At 41.8% G+C, this 21,003-nt stretch overlaps 1 protein-coding gene across 3 annotated transcripts; it reads right to left on the bottom strand.

Annotated features, from left to right (window-relative positions):
* Positions 1 to 3,919: 3,919 nt before the first annotated feature.
* On the bottom strand, positions 3,920 to 19,886 carry LOC125889178 (porphobilinogen deaminase-like). 3 transcript variants are annotated; one of them, XM_049576955.1, is made up of 14 exons: positions 19,615 to 19,886; positions 14,540 to 14,593; positions 14,104 to 14,176; positions 12,451 to 12,500; positions 12,173 to 12,228; positions 11,462 to 11,539; positions 11,204 to 11,281; positions 11,036 to 11,111; positions 9,607 to 9,720; positions 9,472 to 9,510; positions 9,252 to 9,371; positions 9,077 to 9,139; positions 7,835 to 7,927; positions 3,920 to 7,736 (listed from the first exon to the last, which is right to left on the bottom strand). In XM_049576955.1, exons 1-14 carry the CDS (start codon positions 19,636 to 19,638, stop codon positions 7,563 to 7,565), a joined length of 1,092 nt encoding a protein of 363 aa, XP_049432912.1. In that variant the 5' UTR covers positions 19,639 to 19,886; the 3' UTR covers positions 3,920 to 7,562. The 3 variants fall into 3 exon arrangements, with proteins under 3 accessions (XP_049432912.1, XP_049432913.1, XP_049432911.1); XM_049576956.1 differs by having other exon boundaries at positions 9,086 to 9,139; positions 19,615 to 19,884; XM_049576954.1 differs by lacking the exon at positions 19,615 to 19,886 and adding an exon at positions 14,730 to 15,046.
* Positions 19,887 to 21,003: the final 1,117 nt, after the last annotated feature.

The raw sequence follows: 21,003 nt of genomic DNA on the forward strand, positions 1-21,003 counted from the left end.
TGAAGCACATTGCATTCACTGAATAAAAAAAGACACCTTATCTCACTACTACCATATAAGATCTTATAGTTTTTGTCACTGACACTTCATTGTCCCAAAACTGGTATTCACTACAGTCCTACCTGACCCTTTTTTTAAATAAAGAAGCTGTAGGCCTACCTATGTGAACACACTGGTCTAAGACCATGTACTGGTGTTTGCATTGTGTAGTACTGTTATTTCATTATTTGAATTTATGCATGTATAAATAACGTTTCCTTTTAAATTTGAAAAGGCCTACGGAAAATAATAATTCACATCCTTTTGTTTTACTGAGCAAAGGTCAAGTTGAAGTGGTGGTAATCAGCTCATGGCGGCGTAGAAGAAGAAGAAGGTCACTCCTGGCAACCCCGGAGAGACGGAGTCATGGAGGAGAGTAGCTAGCAGTTAGCAGGAAAAAGGACTAAATATTGAGCCGATCAGAGGTGACTGTGAACACGGGAGCATGCAGAGTGTGGGGCTTTGTTCAGTGACTGTGAATGGCAGTAAAAAAGACCCTTTTGGACCAAACTGTGAGGACGGATTAGCCCGTTAGCATCGAGCTAGCTACTTTGGCTGCTTTTAGCCAGTGTGGACTGTAGCTCGCTAGCCGTTAGCTAGCTTAGCAGTTGAGATTACGTCTGTCGGCGGCTCAAGAGAGGACAACACAACACTGTGAGACTCACCCTTGGACATTATAGTTTTTTGGCATCGATATATGGATTTAAAACAGTTTTTTTCTGTGAAGGAGCTCGTTAGGCAGCGGCCAATGGATTTACCGAGGTCAGGTCGGCGCGGTAACGTAAGTAACGTTACAGGATACTCTCCTCCGAGCTCCAACGTTCATTTCTTATTCTTAACAGTTTGTTAATACACTGAAATAACAAACTTATTGGGTGTCTGGTTAATTTATGGTGATTGTGAATATTATCTTCACACAGAGAGTATCAGCATTTTGTACTATATTGTACATGTACTTGTGCATCAGAAAGTTAGTAACTGAATCATAAGCACTGAGGCCATGTTATCATTCCTCTGGTGGTAATTAAGGCAGCAATAAATGATATATTCTTAATACATAATTGTAAAACTTTAATATATGTTGTTCTGTTACTTGTGCTGTATCATTTATGCGATGTTTTGTATATGCTGTCTTTGTCAATTAAAAACAACAACGGTTTGTCATATTGGTAGAAGGTACCAACTGCTCATTAATGGAAAAGGCTAATCAGCCAATCAGGTGGCAGCAGCTCAACGCATTTAGTCATGTAGACATGGTGAAGACGAGCTGCTGAAGCTCAAACGGAGCATCAGAATGATGAAGAAAGGTGATTTAAGTGACTTTGAACGTGGCATGGTTGTTGGTGCCAGACAGGCTGCTCTGAGTATTTACTGGGATGTTCAGCACAACCATCTCTAGGGTTTACAGAGGATGGTCCCAAAAAGAGAAAATATCCAGTGAGCCAAAATGCCTTGTTGATGCCAGAGGTCAGAGGAGAATGGCCAGACTGGTTCAAGATGATAGAAAGGCAACAGGAAGTCAAATAAGCACTGGTTCCAACCAAGGTGTGCAGAAGAGCATCTCTGAAGCAACAACACCTTGTCCAACCTTGAAGCAGATGGGCTACAGCAGCAGAAGACCACACCAGGTGCCACTCCTGTCAGCTAACAACAGGAAACTGAGGCTACAATTCACACGGGTTTTCTCACCAAAACTGGACAATAGAAGATTGGAAAAACCACATTCAGATGGAAGCATGGATCCATCCTGCCTTGTATCAACGCTTCAGGCTGCTGCTGCTGCTGCTGGTGGTGTAATGGTGTGGGGGAGATTTTCTTAGTACCAACTGAGCATGGTTTAAACACCACAGCCTACCTGAGTATTGTTGCTGAGCGTGTCCATCCCTTTATGACCACAGTGTACCCATCTTCTGATGGCTACTTCCAGCAGGATAACGCACCATGTCACAAAGCTCACATCATCTCAAACATGACAATGAGTTCACTGTACTCCAATGGCCTCCACACTCCACAGGTGGAACGGGAGATTCTCATCATGGATGTGCAGCGGACAAATCTGCAGCAACTGTGTGATGTCATCATGTCAATATGGACCACAATCTGTGAGGAATCTGTGACACCAAGAAATAAGGCAGTTCTGAAGGGAAAAAAAGGGGTCCAACCTGGTACTAGCAAGGTGTACCTATTAAAGTGGCTGGTGAGTGTATATAGCAGTGCATCAGTTTATTTTCATTATTCATTAGAAAATGGTCAGCAGGCCACCTTGCCATCTATCCCAGGCCAGATTTGGCCCACAGGCCAAAAGATGAGTATCACTAGTCTCGTGTATTTTAGCAGCATCTAGCAGTGAGGTTGCAGATTGCAGCCCACTGGAGCTTCTGATTTTAAAACATTCACCAGTCACTTTAAATGCTTTAATTCAGTGAAGGCACCCTCTTCGTTGTTGAAATCCTTGGAGTAAAGAACTTGTTCCTGTTGGATGACCACACCACCATGAGCTGTTGCTCCTCCTGTTTCTCCATCTAGTTGCAGAGGGTGTTCAGGATGTTAGGTGACCCTGGAGCTCCTCGGAGGGGGAAGCTAAATTCTGGCTGTGACCCAAGACGGTATTTAAAAGGCTGATGTCACTCACTGGTGGGGAACTGCTGCCATTGTCTCGACTCTTCCTCCTGTTAAAACTGACAGACCCTGGCCTTTAGTTTTTATGGCTGGTAGAAGACTGGAGCTGCAAGACTCTTTCTACTTTCCCAGTCAAGTGTACAGTTCAAATATTTGAGGACAAAAACCAGAGTGTGATGTGAGCTGGAGGAAGTGATGTGGCAGAGTGGGCCGTGACCACTGTAACAGGAAGCTCCAGCTGCTTTCTCAACAGAGGAGACATCCTACACATGAATGACTGGAGCCCAGCACTGCCGCAAAACGTGTTTAAGGCTTTTAATGATGGTAAAACAGCCTATTGAGTCTAAATTAGCCGACACAAGGCAGTGACTCTGCACAGCACTGTTTATAATTATTTGGCACTTTAACTTTGCAGAGCTGGCAGTAAAAGCAAACAATTCTGTCCACGGACTACTAAATTCTCTATTTTATTCCAAGACTTACTTTTTTGGATTTAGCATCCAGAGCTAGCCACCGAGGAAGACTCAAGACTAGCTGCTGCTATTGAGGTTCAGCAAAATTTCAAGGAAAAGGTGCTAGGCAGTCAGTTTTAGTTGTTGAAATGTTAAAACATTTTAATTTAATATAGAGGCTTCACATTTTTACAGTTGGAGAATGTAAGAATTTCTTAAGGCCTACAACACTGATATATAGAAATTAAAATGTAAAAAAAGAACATCCGTTATTCATTTCCAGATTTTTTTTATTTTTTTTTTTGTCAAAGCCACTGGAGAGGGGCTAAAGAGCCACTTGTGGCATTATGATGTCACAGTGAAGTTGACCTTTGACCTTTTGAATATAAAATGTCATCACTTCATCATCGTATCCCACTAAATATTTGTGTGAAATTTTGTCATAATTAGAGTATGAATTCCTGAGTTATAGCAATAAAACATGTTTTGTGAGGTCACAGTGACCTTGACCTATGACCACTAAATTCTAATCAGTTCATTCTTGAGTCCAAGTGGACATTTGTGCCAAATTTGAAGAGACTCCCTCAAGGCCTTCTTTAGATATTGCTTTCACGAGAATGAGATGGACACAAGGGCACAGTGACTTTAACTTTTCACCACCAATGTCTTATCAGTTCATCGTTGAGTCCAAGTGAACGTTTGTGCCAAATCTGAAGAAATTCTCTCATGATCCCCCAGTGGGACAGACAGATAACCCAAAAACATAATGCCTCCAGCTGATGCCGACACAGAATCATAAAAACGGAAGGTATAACACACATAGCTTTATTGACATCAGTAGTTTTATTTGACATTGTCTTGGAATAAGTGGCAAAACAAAGACACTTACCAGATACCATGTAAACATGTCATAACAGATTGATGCAACAATGAGTACTGTGATCTAAATACAGGAACACTCTACATTAATTCATACAGAAATTAAAGCCAAAACAAATATGCCTCACAGTGTCTCTCAGGAGGTTTAAATTAAGGATAATATACAATAAAAATCCATAAAATAAAAGAAATACAATATGGCATCAAACTAACTGTACAGTCGGTGTACTGACACTGAATAAAGAAAGAATGAAGGCGTTGTTCGATGTTTGATGTAAGGCAGATGTGCAGAAATAATACATTTACTGAGATGGCACTTTGATAAAACTAACAAGACAAACTATGGCATTGAATACATGTTTATTTCATTAGGCAAGTCATCAAAGTCGACAAGTTTGAAAATATATTGCTTCTGGAAACATTTCAGTTCTGATATGTGGAGTACAGCATCTGGCATGAAAATATTACAGCAAAAATGTTTTTCATTCTTGTCTTAGTTAATTTGATATATATTGTGGATGTACCCTACTGACATGCACTGCACTCACCAAAGCATATTCCCGTACTTATGACTTATGTATCTCTTAATTGTGAATGAGCATCTCTCAAAATTATGAAATAATTATCTCATAATTACAAGGAAAGGTCTAATAATTATCTCAAAAAGAAGAAATATACGATAAATACAAGATGCACATCTCATACATGAGATAAAGGTGTCATTATTAGGAGATAATTATAATTATGATGCCAAGTCATAATTACAAGAATACTGCCTCATGATGACATGATCTTTGTCTTGCAATTACAAGAAAACTATCTTAAAATCAAGAGATACGGCTACGTTTTTTTGTTTGTTGAATGCAGTGGTGCTTCTGTAGATCTACACCACAACATACAAGAACGAGTCCATAATGGCCATTATTCAAGTTGTGAGTCAGAGTATACAGCTGTGAAACAAAGAAATAACCTGTGATGCTTTCAGTTAAATACGATTTATTGAGCTACTTTACATCTCTAACACAACAGTGATTAACCCCAGTTCATGAAAGCCAATGGTACCCCTTTTCCACCAACATGGAACGGGCTCTATTCTGGTTCCCACACCTAAGCTCGAACCGTTTGGAGCATTTTTACAAAAAATTAATTGGTTCGTAACCTGTTAATTAAGAAATCATCAGGGAAGAGAAACATGCTGTGGTCTTAACAGTTAGTTTTTAGATAAAAACAAATAACAGGACAAACGTTCGCAGGTAATCAAGGCGACCGATCTTGCTACTACTGTTTACTTAAACTGTGCATTGTGAAGCGACCTCCGTTAATGACGCACCCTTGATTACATTGGTTCTGATTGACACTGGTGGAAACATGGCGTGGTTCGCGAGAGAGCAACAAGGTTCCAACAGTCCTGAACAGAACCGGTTCAAGAACCAGAGCTACTTTGGTGGAAAAGAGGTATGACTGAGTTCACTGCTGTGCCCTTTACCTTTTATACAGTCGGCTATACTACTATGATCCACAACTGTGGCGTTTACACCACATTTAAAAATAACAGGGTTCCCACAAATTTTCATGGACAAAACCTCAAAACTTTTCCATGACTCCTCAAGAACCCATAATAAAATTTTGGGGAAAAGCATGCCCTTCACTGTGTCTGCTGCGCTTGCCGGCCTGGTTACGATACTGTTCTACACACACAAATGCAGGAGAGTCTCACTTCCCATAACAAACACCACCACACTACGTCACATATACACGCAACGTCTAAAAGCAGAAGGCTTGGTGGGTATTAGTCAAGGAAAATGAGAACTGTCCAAGTTTTCCATTTGTATCAAGCAGCAGATAAGTTGTTTGAGGTAATTTGCCTTACTTGACGTTGCACGTTTTGATGCGACAATTGCCCATCACAGTGTTGATGCTAGAACGATATATCTATATATAAATTGACGCATATTAAAGCTACATTATGTCAACAGCTAGCTTACAGAAAATAAATTCGCCATTACGTTTAGATTAACGTAACAATTACTTTTATTACAAACATCAAAATTTCATGAGTTTTCCAAAACTTTTAATATTTACTAATACCTGACTCAGGTTTTCCATGACCGTGGGAACCCTGAAATGATCGGCTCACAGTTAATGCTTATGGGTCGATATTGCATCTGAGACACAATATCAGCAAAGCATGAACAGCTCAAACTGTTGCTAAATAGCAGCCCAGGACACTTTTAAAATCAGAGCAGGAAACTGAAAACAGATGCAGGGATTGCTTCAGCGTTCATGTAGTGGGACGCAGCTGCACAAACTAAGCATCACTAGCTGTGCCACAGGTGGGATAAAACCAAATGCGCCCTCCAGCTTCTCATCATGTATATTAAATATATTCTCTCTCTCTCTGTAAAATAGGTAGCTAGTATACTCTTAAAAGCAGTGAACCTCCTCAGCTGAAAATGAGCTGAATGAAGGAGCAAAGCTATTAGAGTTGTTCCGATACCAGTGTCAGAAAGGCATGTGATATGGTGAGCATGCTATTCCATGCATCATGATACCACATCTTCTATCACTAAACTAAAAAGTAGTTTCACACCTGCAGATAACAGCAGTTTTCCAGAAATCAGTTCTTCTTCACCAGCAGGTTATGCTGGTAAAAAGGCAATGGTATCATATAGGTAATTGGTATTGGCCGATAATCAAGTTCAGGTATCGCAATCAGTAATGGTATCAGAACATCTCTAGAAGCTACGCAAAAAAGGTTACTGTATTTATCGGGAGGCCAACATGAAAAAACATCCTTCATTACATCCGTGTATAAGGTCTGCTGACTTGTGGCCACAGATGAATTAAGGACTGAATTTACATTTATATTTACATTTCTCAACTCTCAAACCTAATGAAACCCACTTCAGTGCAGTGCAGCCTGCTCCGAACAGCAAAATGTGCACACATGTTCGAAAACGCATCTTTGGTGCTATCAGTCAGCTTCTTGAAATGAGAGTGCGTCTAAGAGCTTAGAGAAGAACTCTGGGTTACGTCTCTTTTGGGGAACAATGGACGCTGATGAACCATTCTTGGTTATGGGGTCAAGTATTTGAGAATGTTTAGTTTTAGTGGCCTCCCTTTTAATATACCGACACTGATACTGTACCAGTATACTTATAAAAAACAAAAAAAGCCAGTGATGGTAGTGTAACTGATGTAAATGTTTGAAGGCCATTGTGTGTTTGTCACTGATAATCCCGTATGGCTCAGGAGATGGTTCCATGAGGTACTATATGTAAGAGCAGGCTGGAACCAAGACCAAGAGTGCTACAGACTCTGAACAAGCTTTTAATGACAGCAGCATTGTAACACTGAGCACAACTTTGGTCCAAGTAGTGTTGAAAACCCTCAATAATTTATTTGCCGTTGGCTGAGCTCACCTGGTGCAACAGAGTCGCCGTTCTTTCACTTTCAAAACATCAAATGTGTAACATAAAAAAGGAATTCAAGTTTTTACTTGACACAAGGCTGTGACTGACTGCACTCGAGGACCCGGTCACCTCCGGAGCCTTGACCCTCAGCTGGGCGGGATTAACTGGCGTCATTAAGTTGCCTCGCCACCGTCAAGATCTCCTTGGCTCCTTTGCTCAGCAGTAGGTTGGCCAGGTTGACCCCCAGCCGCTCAGCCCCGTCTAGGGCTTCACCCGAGATCTTGCTGGCTGTGACTCCCACTCGCTGGACCTGTTCGTCCACTTCCTCTACGCTCTGACATCACAAACACACATTATCAGTATGATGATATGAGGACTGACACAAATAAAATGTCATCAATGTGACGAAAACTGTGCACGCTGAGCTGTTACCTTGTCAGTAGCAGCAACAGAAACGCTAGTCTGCATGGTGTCCTTCAGACTGTCCGATCCATCCAGGCTGTAGACTGCCCCCGTCAGGTAAAGCTGCAAAAACAGTTTGACCCTCAACTTTAATACTTGAATATAAAAGCTAATCTCTACCTTTTTTTCTTATTCAGTTTGCTTTATTTACAAACTTTATGACTATGTTCTGTAAAGAAACAGACTGGACACTTAAACCATCAAGTCACATTAGCCCTTTTTACACAGAGCTGGTGCTCATTGTGACAGGCACGACGTAAAACAGCAGCGTCTGCCTCTAATATGACACGTGACATCCACGTTGGCAGCACTTTCTGAACAATTTTATTAGGCCTCGATCATGCAGAGAGTGTTTCAGCAGCTGGAGGCAGCTTTTTGAAATTGTTCTTAATGAGACTGAAGCTTTTTGCTGGTGTTTTTTGTGTTGCAATGTGCTTGGCGTTTCTGCACTCTAGACGCCTGGCATTTTTGCCAAAATGCTCTGAACTCCTTGAGTTTTACCGTGCGTTCACACCAAACGCGATGGACGCGATGTCATTGCCCGTAACGCGAGTATCGCGTCGCTTGATCACAAATGTCACCTTTTTGATCATCACTTCATCGCTTCAATCGCGATGACGCAACCCTCCTCCCGCAATTTTCTTCACCTCCTGCTAGGATCTCCCGCCTGGACACCAACTACAGGCGCTCCATCCCAGCTGCGGAGCGCCTGTCCATCTGTCTCCGGTTAGTAGCTTATAATTTCTTTATGAATGGTTGGATATCAACGCTGATTGGATGTCGCGGCACAGTGTCACGTGATGTTGCTTGAAAAGTTTAAATTTTTGAACTTCAAGCGATACACGCGATGAGGCGATGGACGCGTCATCGCTTCATCGCATCGCTCTTATCGTCTGAAACGCGTCGCCCGTGTCATCGCGTCATTTACATTGATTTTGAATGGAAACTTGTGGCGTTCATGGCGTCCATCGCGTTTGGTGTGAATGCACAGTTAGAGCGGAGGCGCCTCACATCATCTCTTTTTTCATCAGCCCCCCCCCACTGTCCAATCGGGTGATTTAAGTCTGCAATCAAGGATGTGTTGAGAAACAAAAGACTAAAAATTGTGGGTGATAAACTGTGTGAGAACATAAACAGGCACAGCAACAGTAACTAGAGAGGGGCGGGGCTTAGCAAATGTTTAGTTGTATGTGTGCATCTGTCACTACCCACCATCCTTACCTCGGAGTCCTTCACTTCTGTGTGTACAGCCACTGGAACACTGCACCCACCCTCCTACAAATGGAAGTTAAATTGAACACAGGAAGATTTCCATATTTATACAATGTGAGAATACGTAAAAGAAAGTGTGTGTGTGTGTGTGTGTGTGTGTGTGTGTGTGATGTACCAGGCGTTTGAGGAAGGCTCTCTCAGCTATGCAGCGCAGCACAGTGTCTGGGTGGTGGAGGACAGACACCATCTCCAGGATGTCGGTATCTCTGGCCCGAACCTCCACCGCCAGAGCCCCCTGACAACAAGAACACATACAGATGTAGTGTGGCATTTTTAAGCTGTTATTTCGCTCTCTATCTGTGTATTCATCATGTTTTCCATCCTGCGGTTCTCACCTGTCCGACAGCGTACATACAGTCTTCAGGCTCCAGGATCTACCAGTGGAAACAATCAGACAGTTGGACTGTTAGATGATGAATGTCACCCAGAGGGACCTCACAGAAAGGACTTCAGATGATCATGAACTGTACCTGGCTGATCCGGTTGTCCCAGCCCATTCTCCTGAGGCCGGCAGCAGCCAGGATGATGGCAGCATAGTCGTCCTTCTCATCCAGCTTCTTCAGACGTGTGTTCAGGTTCCCACGCTGCAGACGCCAGCTCAGGAAAACACCTCACAGACTAATATCCATTCTGGCTTGCTAGCAGCATCACTTATGAGAAATACTACTCTTAGGCCCAGACACCAAACCGACTTCAGCTAAAACACCGCAACAACTTCACCCGATGACCAAACAGCACGTACATTCTGCACCTGTGTGAGAGAACATAACTCTCTACATCAGCAGACGTCGATCATCTTTAATCATCATTCAGAAAGGGAAACCAGAAGACTGTCTTGACACTAGTTAGCCAGTTAGCAATTTAACAACACAGTCCAGTGTTGAAAGAACAGACTATATTTATCGTGCGCCAGTGAACAATAACACAAACCATGAGAAAATGTTTCTGCTAAACAGCTCAGTGGCTAAAGAAAAATAATCTTATGTGTTATGATGCTTTGTTGGTAGCTTAATGAATGTCTTGTAGATGTGGGTGTGGTTTAGGCAGGTGGTAGGAGGCAGGGTCAGCACTGACATCACACCTGGGGGTTGCTGGTAATGACTCATTAGCAACTATTAGCCACACCTGGAGGGAGAGGTGGGGAGGCCATGCCATGAGGGAGATGCAGGAGGCAAGACATTCTGAAGACTAAAGAGACTGAGAAAACGTTTGACATGCTACCGCAAATTGTCAATGCAAATACACGTTCACTCTGCACAACCACGAAGAGGAGCTAGCAAGGCTGACTGGTCCGACGGAACGGCACTCCAAGAGTGTCCTGTGGAGTCATCCAGTCCGAACAAGAGCGGTGGCCTGGTGGTGAGTCAACCACACACACCCCAGATAGCAGAGGTCACACTCACCCAGGGAAGTTCAGGCACACTCCTCACATCTAATGCAACACGTAGGGAGAGACACTCAGTTACGAGCTTGCTAGCTGATGAGGCTGATGAGGTTTCTCGAGCCTGGTTTCGCATAGCAGCATGACATATGTAACAAGTTTATTTTGATCTCACTCCCTCTAGACTTTGCTGTTTGTTTGCTTTCCTCACTTCCTCCCTTTCTCTTCTCATGCGCTGAGCTGAACTTCCAATCAGTATGGGCTCCGCTGTTACCGATTCAATGTGCTGATCTGATTAAAAAAAGCTAACGGGGGCTTACAAGGGGCAACAGTGTGGGACACGCCACACCGGCTATGCCCTACTGATGATCAAATGTTAATGGCTGACCGTCAGCTTGATGTGTCAGGGCCTTAAAACCTTTCAGTAAACCTTGTGCAGTAAAATCTAAACAACTTCCATCGTATCTCCAGCTTTCATCATGTTCTGACTCACAACAGGAAGTCTCCTGAAAGGATACGATATCTTTGAATTGAAGGTGGGGAAATCTCTTCTTCAGCTGAGCGGCGCGGCGCAGTGAACTGGTGCCGATCACACTACACAAACACAATATGAAGGAGAGTTATCATACTTTTAATATGAGTGGAAAAAACAAACATGACTAGTTTAATGTTCTCCTGGACTGTACCTGTTTTCTGGCAGAGTATCAAGAGTTTTCCCGACATGTTTGGGGTGTAACACCACTGCATCATGGGGGCTTTCTCTCCTGAAGCAGCAGGCAGCAAAGAGATTCATTAATGTGATGTTCAGTTTCAGATTCATATTTATTTAGGTCTGTATCACTTTTGTTTGAGACTCAGTGATCCAGATTTAATTCAACATTTATACCGTTTCTCATAAAGTCAAAGATAATCAATACTTAACAGTGTTGTGTGAGTGCACTCACTTGAGCACGGCCCCGATGGTGAATCCTGAGGGCAGCGTGGTGGGAAGGTCTTTGAGTGAGTGAACAACCAGATCGACCCTGCAGGACACAGAGGAACACTCATATATCCATGCTCCATTTATGTCTCATGGTATAATACAGCCATTCAGTACTGCGTGTGTTTTACATCCTCGAGGCAGCTATAGATCAGAGTCACCTGCTACATCAGAGGCTGTGGAGGAAATCAAAGGACTTTCCTCTGTATGGATTTTATGTGGAGCACACAGTGGGTGCTCTTACAGATTTTCAGAGAGTGTTGTGGATGTGGGCTCAATACTACATTTTGTTTAAAAGTTTTTTTGTCCTTAAGAGATTTTTGTGGCATGAAAATGTGTTAAAGCCGTAAGTATTGGCACAAAGTGGGTCTCATTCATGAAACGTGAGTGGAATAAATTTGTGTGTAAATTGATTGATAGGCTTTCATGAACGTACACACATGCCCACAATTAAATCCAAGTTTTCTACTGCATTCATGAATCCAGTGTAGGTTTTTCATGTGCAAATCTACTCACAGATTTACCCACATTTCATGAATGAGACCATGTATCTGTAACTAACAGCTACAATGTTCACTTTACAAGTGATCCCCTGTCAGTGAGACCCTAACAGTTGGTGAAACAATGGTGTGAAGCCAGCGTGGTGTCAGCCACAGATGACAGCGCTAACACTCACTCATTCCTCTCCAGAGCGTTCTCCAACTCTTTGGTGAACAAACTCTTCTCTCCGATCTGCATTCGACACACAAAAAACAAATGTTACATCACATTTATCTGTTACGCTTAAATTAAGACTTTCACAAGTCGCAGATCCATACTGTACTCATTAATGTACCTACAAGTCTGCAGTGTATTTTAAATACTGACTGCTTTTGTGTTTGCAGATGTTGAAAAAGGTGAACATGTCTGTTAATAGTGTAACCTCTGATTTGTGGCCATCGTGACAAACCTCACCTTTGATAACGCTGTGTCAAGGATTTTGTCTCCTGTCGTTGTCATGCCAACTGAAAGAGAGGAGATACAGAGATTTAATAATATGAGCAACCAGTGTCAACTAGCAAAAACACCAATGTGACATTACAGACACAGGTCTGCAGTTCATTCACAAGTTTTTGGAGAGAGAGTGCACCCTCTGGCAGGCACACTGGAGGTCCAGACAACAATACTTTAGAAGTGGAAACAAGCATTGGTTGTGTGAGGCCAGATAAGATAGAGGAAGTAATGACAACAAGCTACATTTTAACATAAAATATACAATATAGGGATGTACGATAATAGATTTCTTTGCTGATATCCGATATGCTGCTATATAACAACTTAATGGCCGATAACGATATTGATGTATCTACCCTTTTCCACACCCACTTTTAGTGAGCATTGTCTTTTCTATAGTGGAATTAACATCACATTATATATGCATACTCTTAGAGTGACGGCCCACCAGCAGATGGAGACATGATTTTTTTTTTTCAATGTACGTGATATTCATTTATTGTTCAATATAAGAAAAAGCACGTTAGCTGATTCTGATTCATTTTAAAGCCAATATTGGCCGATGACGTGCTGATATCATCGTGCATCCCTTGTACAATATGTAATTTTCTGTCATGAGGGGTCTCTAAATCAAAAGAGTGACAGAAGATGGAGCAATGCCATCATCGCAGTCAGTTTCTCCCAGTCTCTTCCTCTTTAAACAAACAGATCAGGTGAATTAGACTGATAAAAAACCCCTGAATAAAGCAGTTTCACATTAAAAATCACAGCAGGGGCGAGAGCCGAGCGGCCGCTAATGTTTGCTAACTCAAGATCCAGAAGTCCTTTGAGTAAAATCTTTCATCCAGTTAAAACATTTAGTAAAAAATGACCAAAACAAAAAAGTGTGTTGTAAAAATGTGGCTAAAAACTGGATAAGAAGTCTAATTTATGACAGAATGCATGATGATGATGATGATGATGACGATGATGATGATAAGACACCACTGACAGGCACCTCCAACCAAAACTGGGTTTGAGTATTGCTGGAAATGTTTGGGATGAATAATCCCATAAATAATAATCTTTATAGCTTTTTAACACTCTTTACAAAAAGTATTCCTACTATCAGTGGTCTAACTCTGCTTCCTGCCAGTTCGTAGTTTAATGCCTGTATGCAGGACATTTTCTGTCTGGTTAAAAGCCCTGACACACCATCAGCCAATGTCAGACTGTTAGCAAGTGTCTGTGGCTGTAGTTTATGCGGTGTGTCCCGTACTGTTGGCACTAGTTGGTGACTTTTCGGTATGATGAACTGATGGTGAAGTGTGCTGGTGCTTTAGAAAGTCAGTGCACAAGAAGAGAAATGGAAATAAGAAAAGCAAGCAAATGATTAAACTTGACGGCGCACACAGAGCGCTTCTCTCATGTTGTATCTTCATCTCATCTGATCAGTCCGATACGTGAATATTCTCATTTCATTTTTGTGACACAGTCAGTGTTTTATCTGTGCAGCAATTTTTGCCTATATAACGAATCTTAAAAATGAATATTGTTATCCCTAATTTGCATGTTGCCAAATATGAAACAGGTGTCCATGAAAATTCTAGAAAACGCTGTGATGAAGATCCTCACCTATCTCCACCTGGATTTCGGGGTACAGTTCTTTCAACTTGTCCGCCACGCTGTCGGTCTGGATGCGAGCCAGCTGTGACAGAAGAAGACACTTTAGCTGGATTGTACTGATGGTCGTAGAAAATTCTAACACCCATCCACAGAGCAGACCATCAAATCAGTATGACACACTGGAGGTGGAAGAGTTATCTCAAAATGACAATGTTGAGGCAGCGCTGTGTTATCTCTGCGAGAGGAGCCCCAGATATGTAGCTCGGCTGTATCTGAAGCAGCACGCAGGAATGCTGCATCAGATAATTCATGTTTAACTGACACACTGTGGCTCTGTCAGGGTTGCATTCACATTTCAGTTAGAGCTAAAACCGAAATCAAAGGCAAATATTTAAAGCAGCAATGATGCACTTAAGCTCATGTTTTAACAAAAGCAGTACAGTACCTGGCTCTTGCGGGTTCCGATCCGAATGACCCGACTGACCTTTCCATTCCCATCCTGCGGGGACAAAAGACAAACTTACTTTCTGCCGTCACTGTTCAACATTCTCACGCCTCAACCAGCCGGACACTTAAACAACCACCTCTATAACCAGCTCATAAACGCACTGAACCATTTTCTCTGCCCGCCTCACCCTGATATACTTGTAAGGTCCTTGCTCCATGATCCCGTGTGTCCGCAGCGAGCGTGTGCACTGTGGAGGCTATTGTGTCGGCTGTGTGGCTGGGACCGCCTGCTGTGTCTTGGTGAGGAGCTGGACTGAGGTCATATAGCCTCAAGATACTGAACAGTGGTCTTTTTTTACCGGACGCTCACCCCTCCTCCTTCAGGACCTCCACCCCATGATATCTCTGGTGCCAAAAGATAAGTGTGCCGATTCACTGAGTCCGTTATAAAGGCAGGGAGGGGCGGCCGAGTGGAGGCTGGTGTGTGAGGTGTGGTCACAGGGTGTTTGATACATGGAGCGCTCTGCGGCTACAAACTTTGATCTCTGTGTCTGCACCATCAGCCACAAGTGGATGTAAAATGAACTTTTAAAGCAGATTTGTCACCGCTGTTTCTTTGATGGAAATATAAAATTTAAAAAAGTGTATCACTGGAAAAAAGCACTTTGCTTTAATAACATATGAACTGATATTAACATGTTTACAGTGAACATGAAGACAGTTTTTAAATGTGTAATAGTATATCACATTCTTGTAGAGTAATGTTACATTTAATAAGCTGAAATTTAAAAGTTTTATCAAATCATTTCACAATTTACTTGTTTTATTTATATATATATATATATATATATATATATATATATATATATTTCTTTATGAATGTACGTGATTACTTATATATATATATATATATATATATATATATATATGGAAACGCAGAACTGCTTAGGGTTGCAGCAATACACTAGTTGCAAGGTATACAGTGATATAAAAGTTGCCAGTTATCATACATGTACATTTGCTTATCTACAATATTTTTAAAAAATGCAACTAGATGTTGAATCTCCTTTATTTTAGACTTTTTACGCACACTTCCATTAACAAAATCATTTTTGATTATAGTGATGAAACGTTTGTTCAGTAAAAGATAACCCTTCTGTTTTCTTTCCTTTAAGGGTGATTCTGACTGATGATAATATAAATTCTGTAATATCTTGATACCATGACACCGCCATATTTTCTGAGACAGTTATCGTACAGTAAAACTCTCACACCGCTGCAACTCTAGAACTGCCAGGCCAGAAAATACTTGTAAAAAATGCTCCAGTATCACGTAATTACATGACAAGGCTCTCGTTATAACAAGATGCTTTTGATTTTTTTTTTTTTTTTTTACAAGATATTTACATGTTACAACACAATGTTCTCTTGTTAAGGAACTTTTTTTTTTATAAGATGAAAACATGTTTATCAAGAAACCTTTCGTGTTATTACCTGATTTTTTTTCTGCCGTGGCGTCAATATACTTCTGTACTTATACAATTAGGCCACCTTGGCCACTATGGAGTCTCATAGACAACGTTACAGTGTCAAAACAGGAATATCTTGCAATCTCTTCTCTTTTTTATGCTTGTCGTCAACAGTGGTGAAATGTAACTAAGTATATTTACTCAAGTACTGTATATATGGTAAATATACTGCACTTGTATAGTGCTCTTCTAGTCTGGGGACCACTCAAAGCCCTTTTAACACTACTACTTCTCCCAGTCACATTCACACACACATTCACACACTGGTGGCAGAGGCTACCATACAAGGTGCCACCTTCCACTCAGTAACACACTCCCAAACTATCCAACAGCACAGAAAGGTCTGATCATAAATGATTAGTCGATTAATCAATTAGGTGGTTGATCAATAATCCAAAAATTAATTAGGCTACCGATTAACTGTTTTCTTTTTTTAATGCCAAAATGAAACATTTAATGGACTGTACTATAATGATATATCCTGTACTACAATAGTAGCATGCATATTTTTCCTGCATTGAGTCGGCTACTTTTACTTTAATACATTTTCTGAAAACACTCAATGAGTATAATGTAGGCCTGTATTCTTTTACTGAAGTGACATTTTCAATGCAGGACTCCTGCTTGTAATGAAGTATGTTTACAGTGTGATATTTATACTTTTAATAAGTCATTGCCATTCTTCCATTCGGCATGTATGAAGTAGAACAAACAGCTTAAAGGACAACTTCGGTATTTTTCCACCCGGGCCCTATTTCCCCATGTGTATGTGTGCGTATGATTCATGGGTACCACTCGTTCTAAAATTGGTTCAGTATTGAGGGAGGTGGATGCAGCCGGCAGCCGCGAAACGAGCTAACACGGTAACGGGGGCAAATGCGTCCCGTATAAGTTTGCGCATTTAAAGTGCTTTTTTCCGCCACTGACCGGTTCAGATCGCCAGTGCTATCTCTGTAGATAGCATACTAAGCGTCTCCCTGACCCTTCACCTCCTCCTGGCTGTGACGTCATCTCGCGAGAGCTTTGCTTGTTGCCGGAAGAAAACAGAGGAGCCATGCAGAGCGCCGCTCAGAGTGGCTCTGGTTGTCCCAGAGTACAGCTGAGAGTTTTACTGCATCGATTGAAAACAATGGTTCATGTTTGTGCTTATCCGAATTGCAAGAACAGGATGTCGCGCAACACCTCGTACAGCTTTCATAGGCTGCCTTTGTCGGACGGCGAGATGCTGAAGTTGTGGCTAGTTGTGCTACAAATGGATGCTAACACTCCTCTGCAGACACTGCGCCTTGCAGACCATCGGGTCTGCAGTGCTCACTTCTCCCAAGATGACTACTGCCAGCCGAAGAAGAGAAGACATCCAATCCCGAAACACCTCTTCCTCAAGAAAACGGCTGTCCCACGAGCAGAGAGAGCTACAGACACAGTGAGCAAAGCTCTCATGAGATGACGTCACACAGCCCAGAGGTAAGGGAAACGCTGAGTATGCTATCTACAGAGATAGCACTGGTGATCTGAACCGGTCAGTGGTGAAAAACAAGCTCTTTTAATGCGCAAACTTATGCAGGACGTATTTGCCCCCGTTACCGTTTTAGCTCATTTCACAGCTGCCGGCTGCATCCGCCTCCCTCAATACTGAACCAATTTTAAAACGAGTTGTACCTATGAATCATACGCACACATACACATGGGGAAATAGAGCCCAGGTTGAAAAATACTGAAGTTATCCTTTAATGTAATGAGGGCTGCAGCGATATACCAGTTTAAAGGTATACCATGATATAAAAGGTGACAGTTATCAAACTGTGTTCATTTTCTTATCTACAATATTGAAAATAAATGCAACGACTCTGTTTACTTTAGTTATATTCTAAAGGGTCTTTTTACACACACACACTTCCATCAACAAAATGGTTTCACGTTTCAGTTAGTCGTAAAAAGGTTTGTTCAACCAACAATAACCCTTCATTCTGACTGATAATATAAATGCTGTTACATCATTCACCTTTTCTGAGACTGTTATCGTACCATGAAAAGAATTTTAACATTCATGCTGTTTTTTTGTGTCGCATGTTTCAGACTATCTCTGGACTCACATATTAGATACAAATGGAAATAGACTTTCTTATCACGAGTTTTGTTATAAATCCAGATATGACTGCAACCTCACAGAATTTAATTGACTCATCAAGGCTGTACCAACACACCTCTCATCTCAGCCAAAAACACACAACTGCATTCTCAGTCCTCATCCCATGTACACACCCTTTTTATGAACGGATATCATTTTCTTGACAAAAGATGTTTAAGCAAATTAATTTGATCCATCTCAACAAATGATTTATACCCTGTGCAATCTTCTAGAAATATTTTTAACCTATTTGACCAATCAACAGTATTCAAGTTGAGAAAAACACCCAAAACAAAAGAAATCCACAACAAAATAATGAGTTATTTTGACCTTTCCAATGAATTTAAGACTAGGATCTGGTTTTGAGAACAATGTGTGTTTTCTGCAGTGATGACAGAATATTTATTTATTTCATGCTCTCATACACAGTTATTCTGGTGACAATCTAGAGAGTGACAATGTAGGAAAACCACAATAACGCCTGTTTCAGTTCATAAGAGTCTTTGTGGTGTGTCATTAACAGATAAAAAACTGGACCTGATGATCAATGATTTGCTTATTTTAAATGTATATAAAACACCACCTATCTTTATTGGCTACTATAATGAAATTAAACTTTACACCAAGTCCCTTAAATTAATACACTTCTAATGTGCAAAATACCTCTACAGATTAATCAGTAATAAATAAATATTTAAAATTGCTTATTCAACCTTATTATATATTTTTTATTTTTGTTTTAATAATGATTAATTTATGGTTAATTTAAAGTTTATTATGCTTAATTTATCCTATTATGTGCCTGTTTTGTTTTAATGGTTAAAATGGTTTCAGACCATCACAGCCACATGTAACGTTGGTGGGCGGGAGCAGGCAATGTTGCCCGTTTCATAAAAATGCAATTCGGTTATAAAAGCAAGTAAAATATGAAACGATTCTGCTCAGTTTCTTTGCCGAATACCAGTAAAACTGTCCCTTGTTAAAGAGTTACCATCCATAGCGTGTTTGGAGGTGTAATAGGTTAACAGTTTGGGCTGCAAGGTTAATCAGATAAAAAGGGACACAGAGCTTTGAATGGATATTTAGGGAAACTTTTCCTGCTTCCGTAATGTTAACAAAAGATTTACACTCTATATTATATTAGTTTAATAAGCTAGCAGGTGAACACGGTGCTCAAAACGGTCTAATTTCACAGTCATTTGCTTTTTCATGCTCGTATCTGTCAAAGATCAACAAACCGCTCATTTCTTTCTAACCGACCAATAGGAACCCGAGCTCTGTGACTGACAGGAGGATGAACCAATCACCGCGCTCCAAATTACGCCGCATGCGGAAATGGCGCTGTTCACCCACAGCGAGCAGTGAAGGTGCTCCACGCATGCTGCAAACCACCCAGGCAGTTTGGTTAAAACCTACCGGAGAGGCTGCTTCCTCCGACATGTCTGTGATCCGGTTCACTCCGGTGATGTAGCACGACCCAGCAGTCCTCTTAGCTTCACTCAGAGACGATTAAAAACACGAAATCCTTGAAAGTAGTCAGGGCGCTGCTCTCATACTACTTCCCTATGAATGAACGCGGAACCTGTGATGTCATTGGGCCGGTTAGAGGTCATTTCCTTGTTCCGTCTGTCAGTTTCCTCTTGAGTAAAGTTTGAGCCCGGTGAAGAAATAAGAAGAATATGGGTTTGGTGTGTGGTGCGGGTTTTTCTATTTTTCTGTAGCTGTGATAAAGTCCTATAATTGTCAAATGAAAACTGCCACCATCAGAGCTAAACACACGTGCACCATTAGACGTGTTCTTTATAAGTCATGACGTGATGATGTGGCCTTAATAAACATAATAAACGTAAGCTTTGGACTTGTCTGTCAGGTACCACACCTATCTACAGCCTCCGTGGGAAAGTGTTGCCAAAAGGGGTGGACAGGACAATTCAGACAGTCTTTAGGGAGGGAGAGGAGGCAAGTTTCTTAGAATACAGCATTGTCCCTATACGCCTCGTTTACTCAGATATATAAGGGTGAAATGTGTCAAAACCTTCCATTCACACTGAATAAACAGAGCTGACAGTGTGGCTCCATTCTCATCACTCACACTTCAAATAATGACATCTGCTGACCAAACAGAGTCACTGCAACACTGTGAGTTCTGTAGTTTGGAGGAGCTTTGGATGAAAGAAGATCCATCCTTCCATTTTCATCCGCTTATCCGGGACCGGGCAAAGCACCCCAGACATCCCTCTCCCCAGCAACACTTTCCAGCTCCTCCTGGAGGACCCCAAGGCGTTCCCAGGCCAGATGAGATATGTAATCCCTCCAGTGTGTTCTGGGTCTGCCCCGGGGCCTCCTACTAGTGGGACGTACCCAGAACACCTCCATCAGGAGGATCCTGATCAGATGTTGAACCACCTCAACTGACCCCTTTCGACGCGAAGGAGCAGCGGCTCTACTCCGAGCTCCCTCCAGATGTCCGATCTCCACAGAGAAGAGAAGAAGATGATATACTTTATTAAGAGGGGGAAACTCAATTACTTTCACTCTGTTGTCATATAGGCTACACACTGTCCCGAAATACACAAACAGGACCTCTACATGCATTAAATGGAAAGATGTCACAGTGAGGGGGCTGCCTTGGACAGGCGTCCCGAGCAGCTGGGGGTTAAGCGCCTTGCTCAAGGCAGTGCCCAGGGGACAAACTTGCACCTCTCCAGCTACCAGTCCAGCTCCGTGCATGACCTTGAACCGGCAACCCTCTGGTCCCCAAGCCAAGGCTGAAATGGCATGTGTGGTACTTTCAGATTAAACTGA

The sequence above is a fragment of the Epinephelus fuscoguttatus genome, linkage group LG5, assembly GCF_011397635.1.
Source record: "Epinephelus fuscoguttatus linkage group LG5, E.fuscoguttatus.final_Chr_v1".
NCBI lineage: Eukaryota > Metazoa > Chordata > Actinopteri > Perciformes > Serranidae > Epinephelus > Epinephelus fuscoguttatus.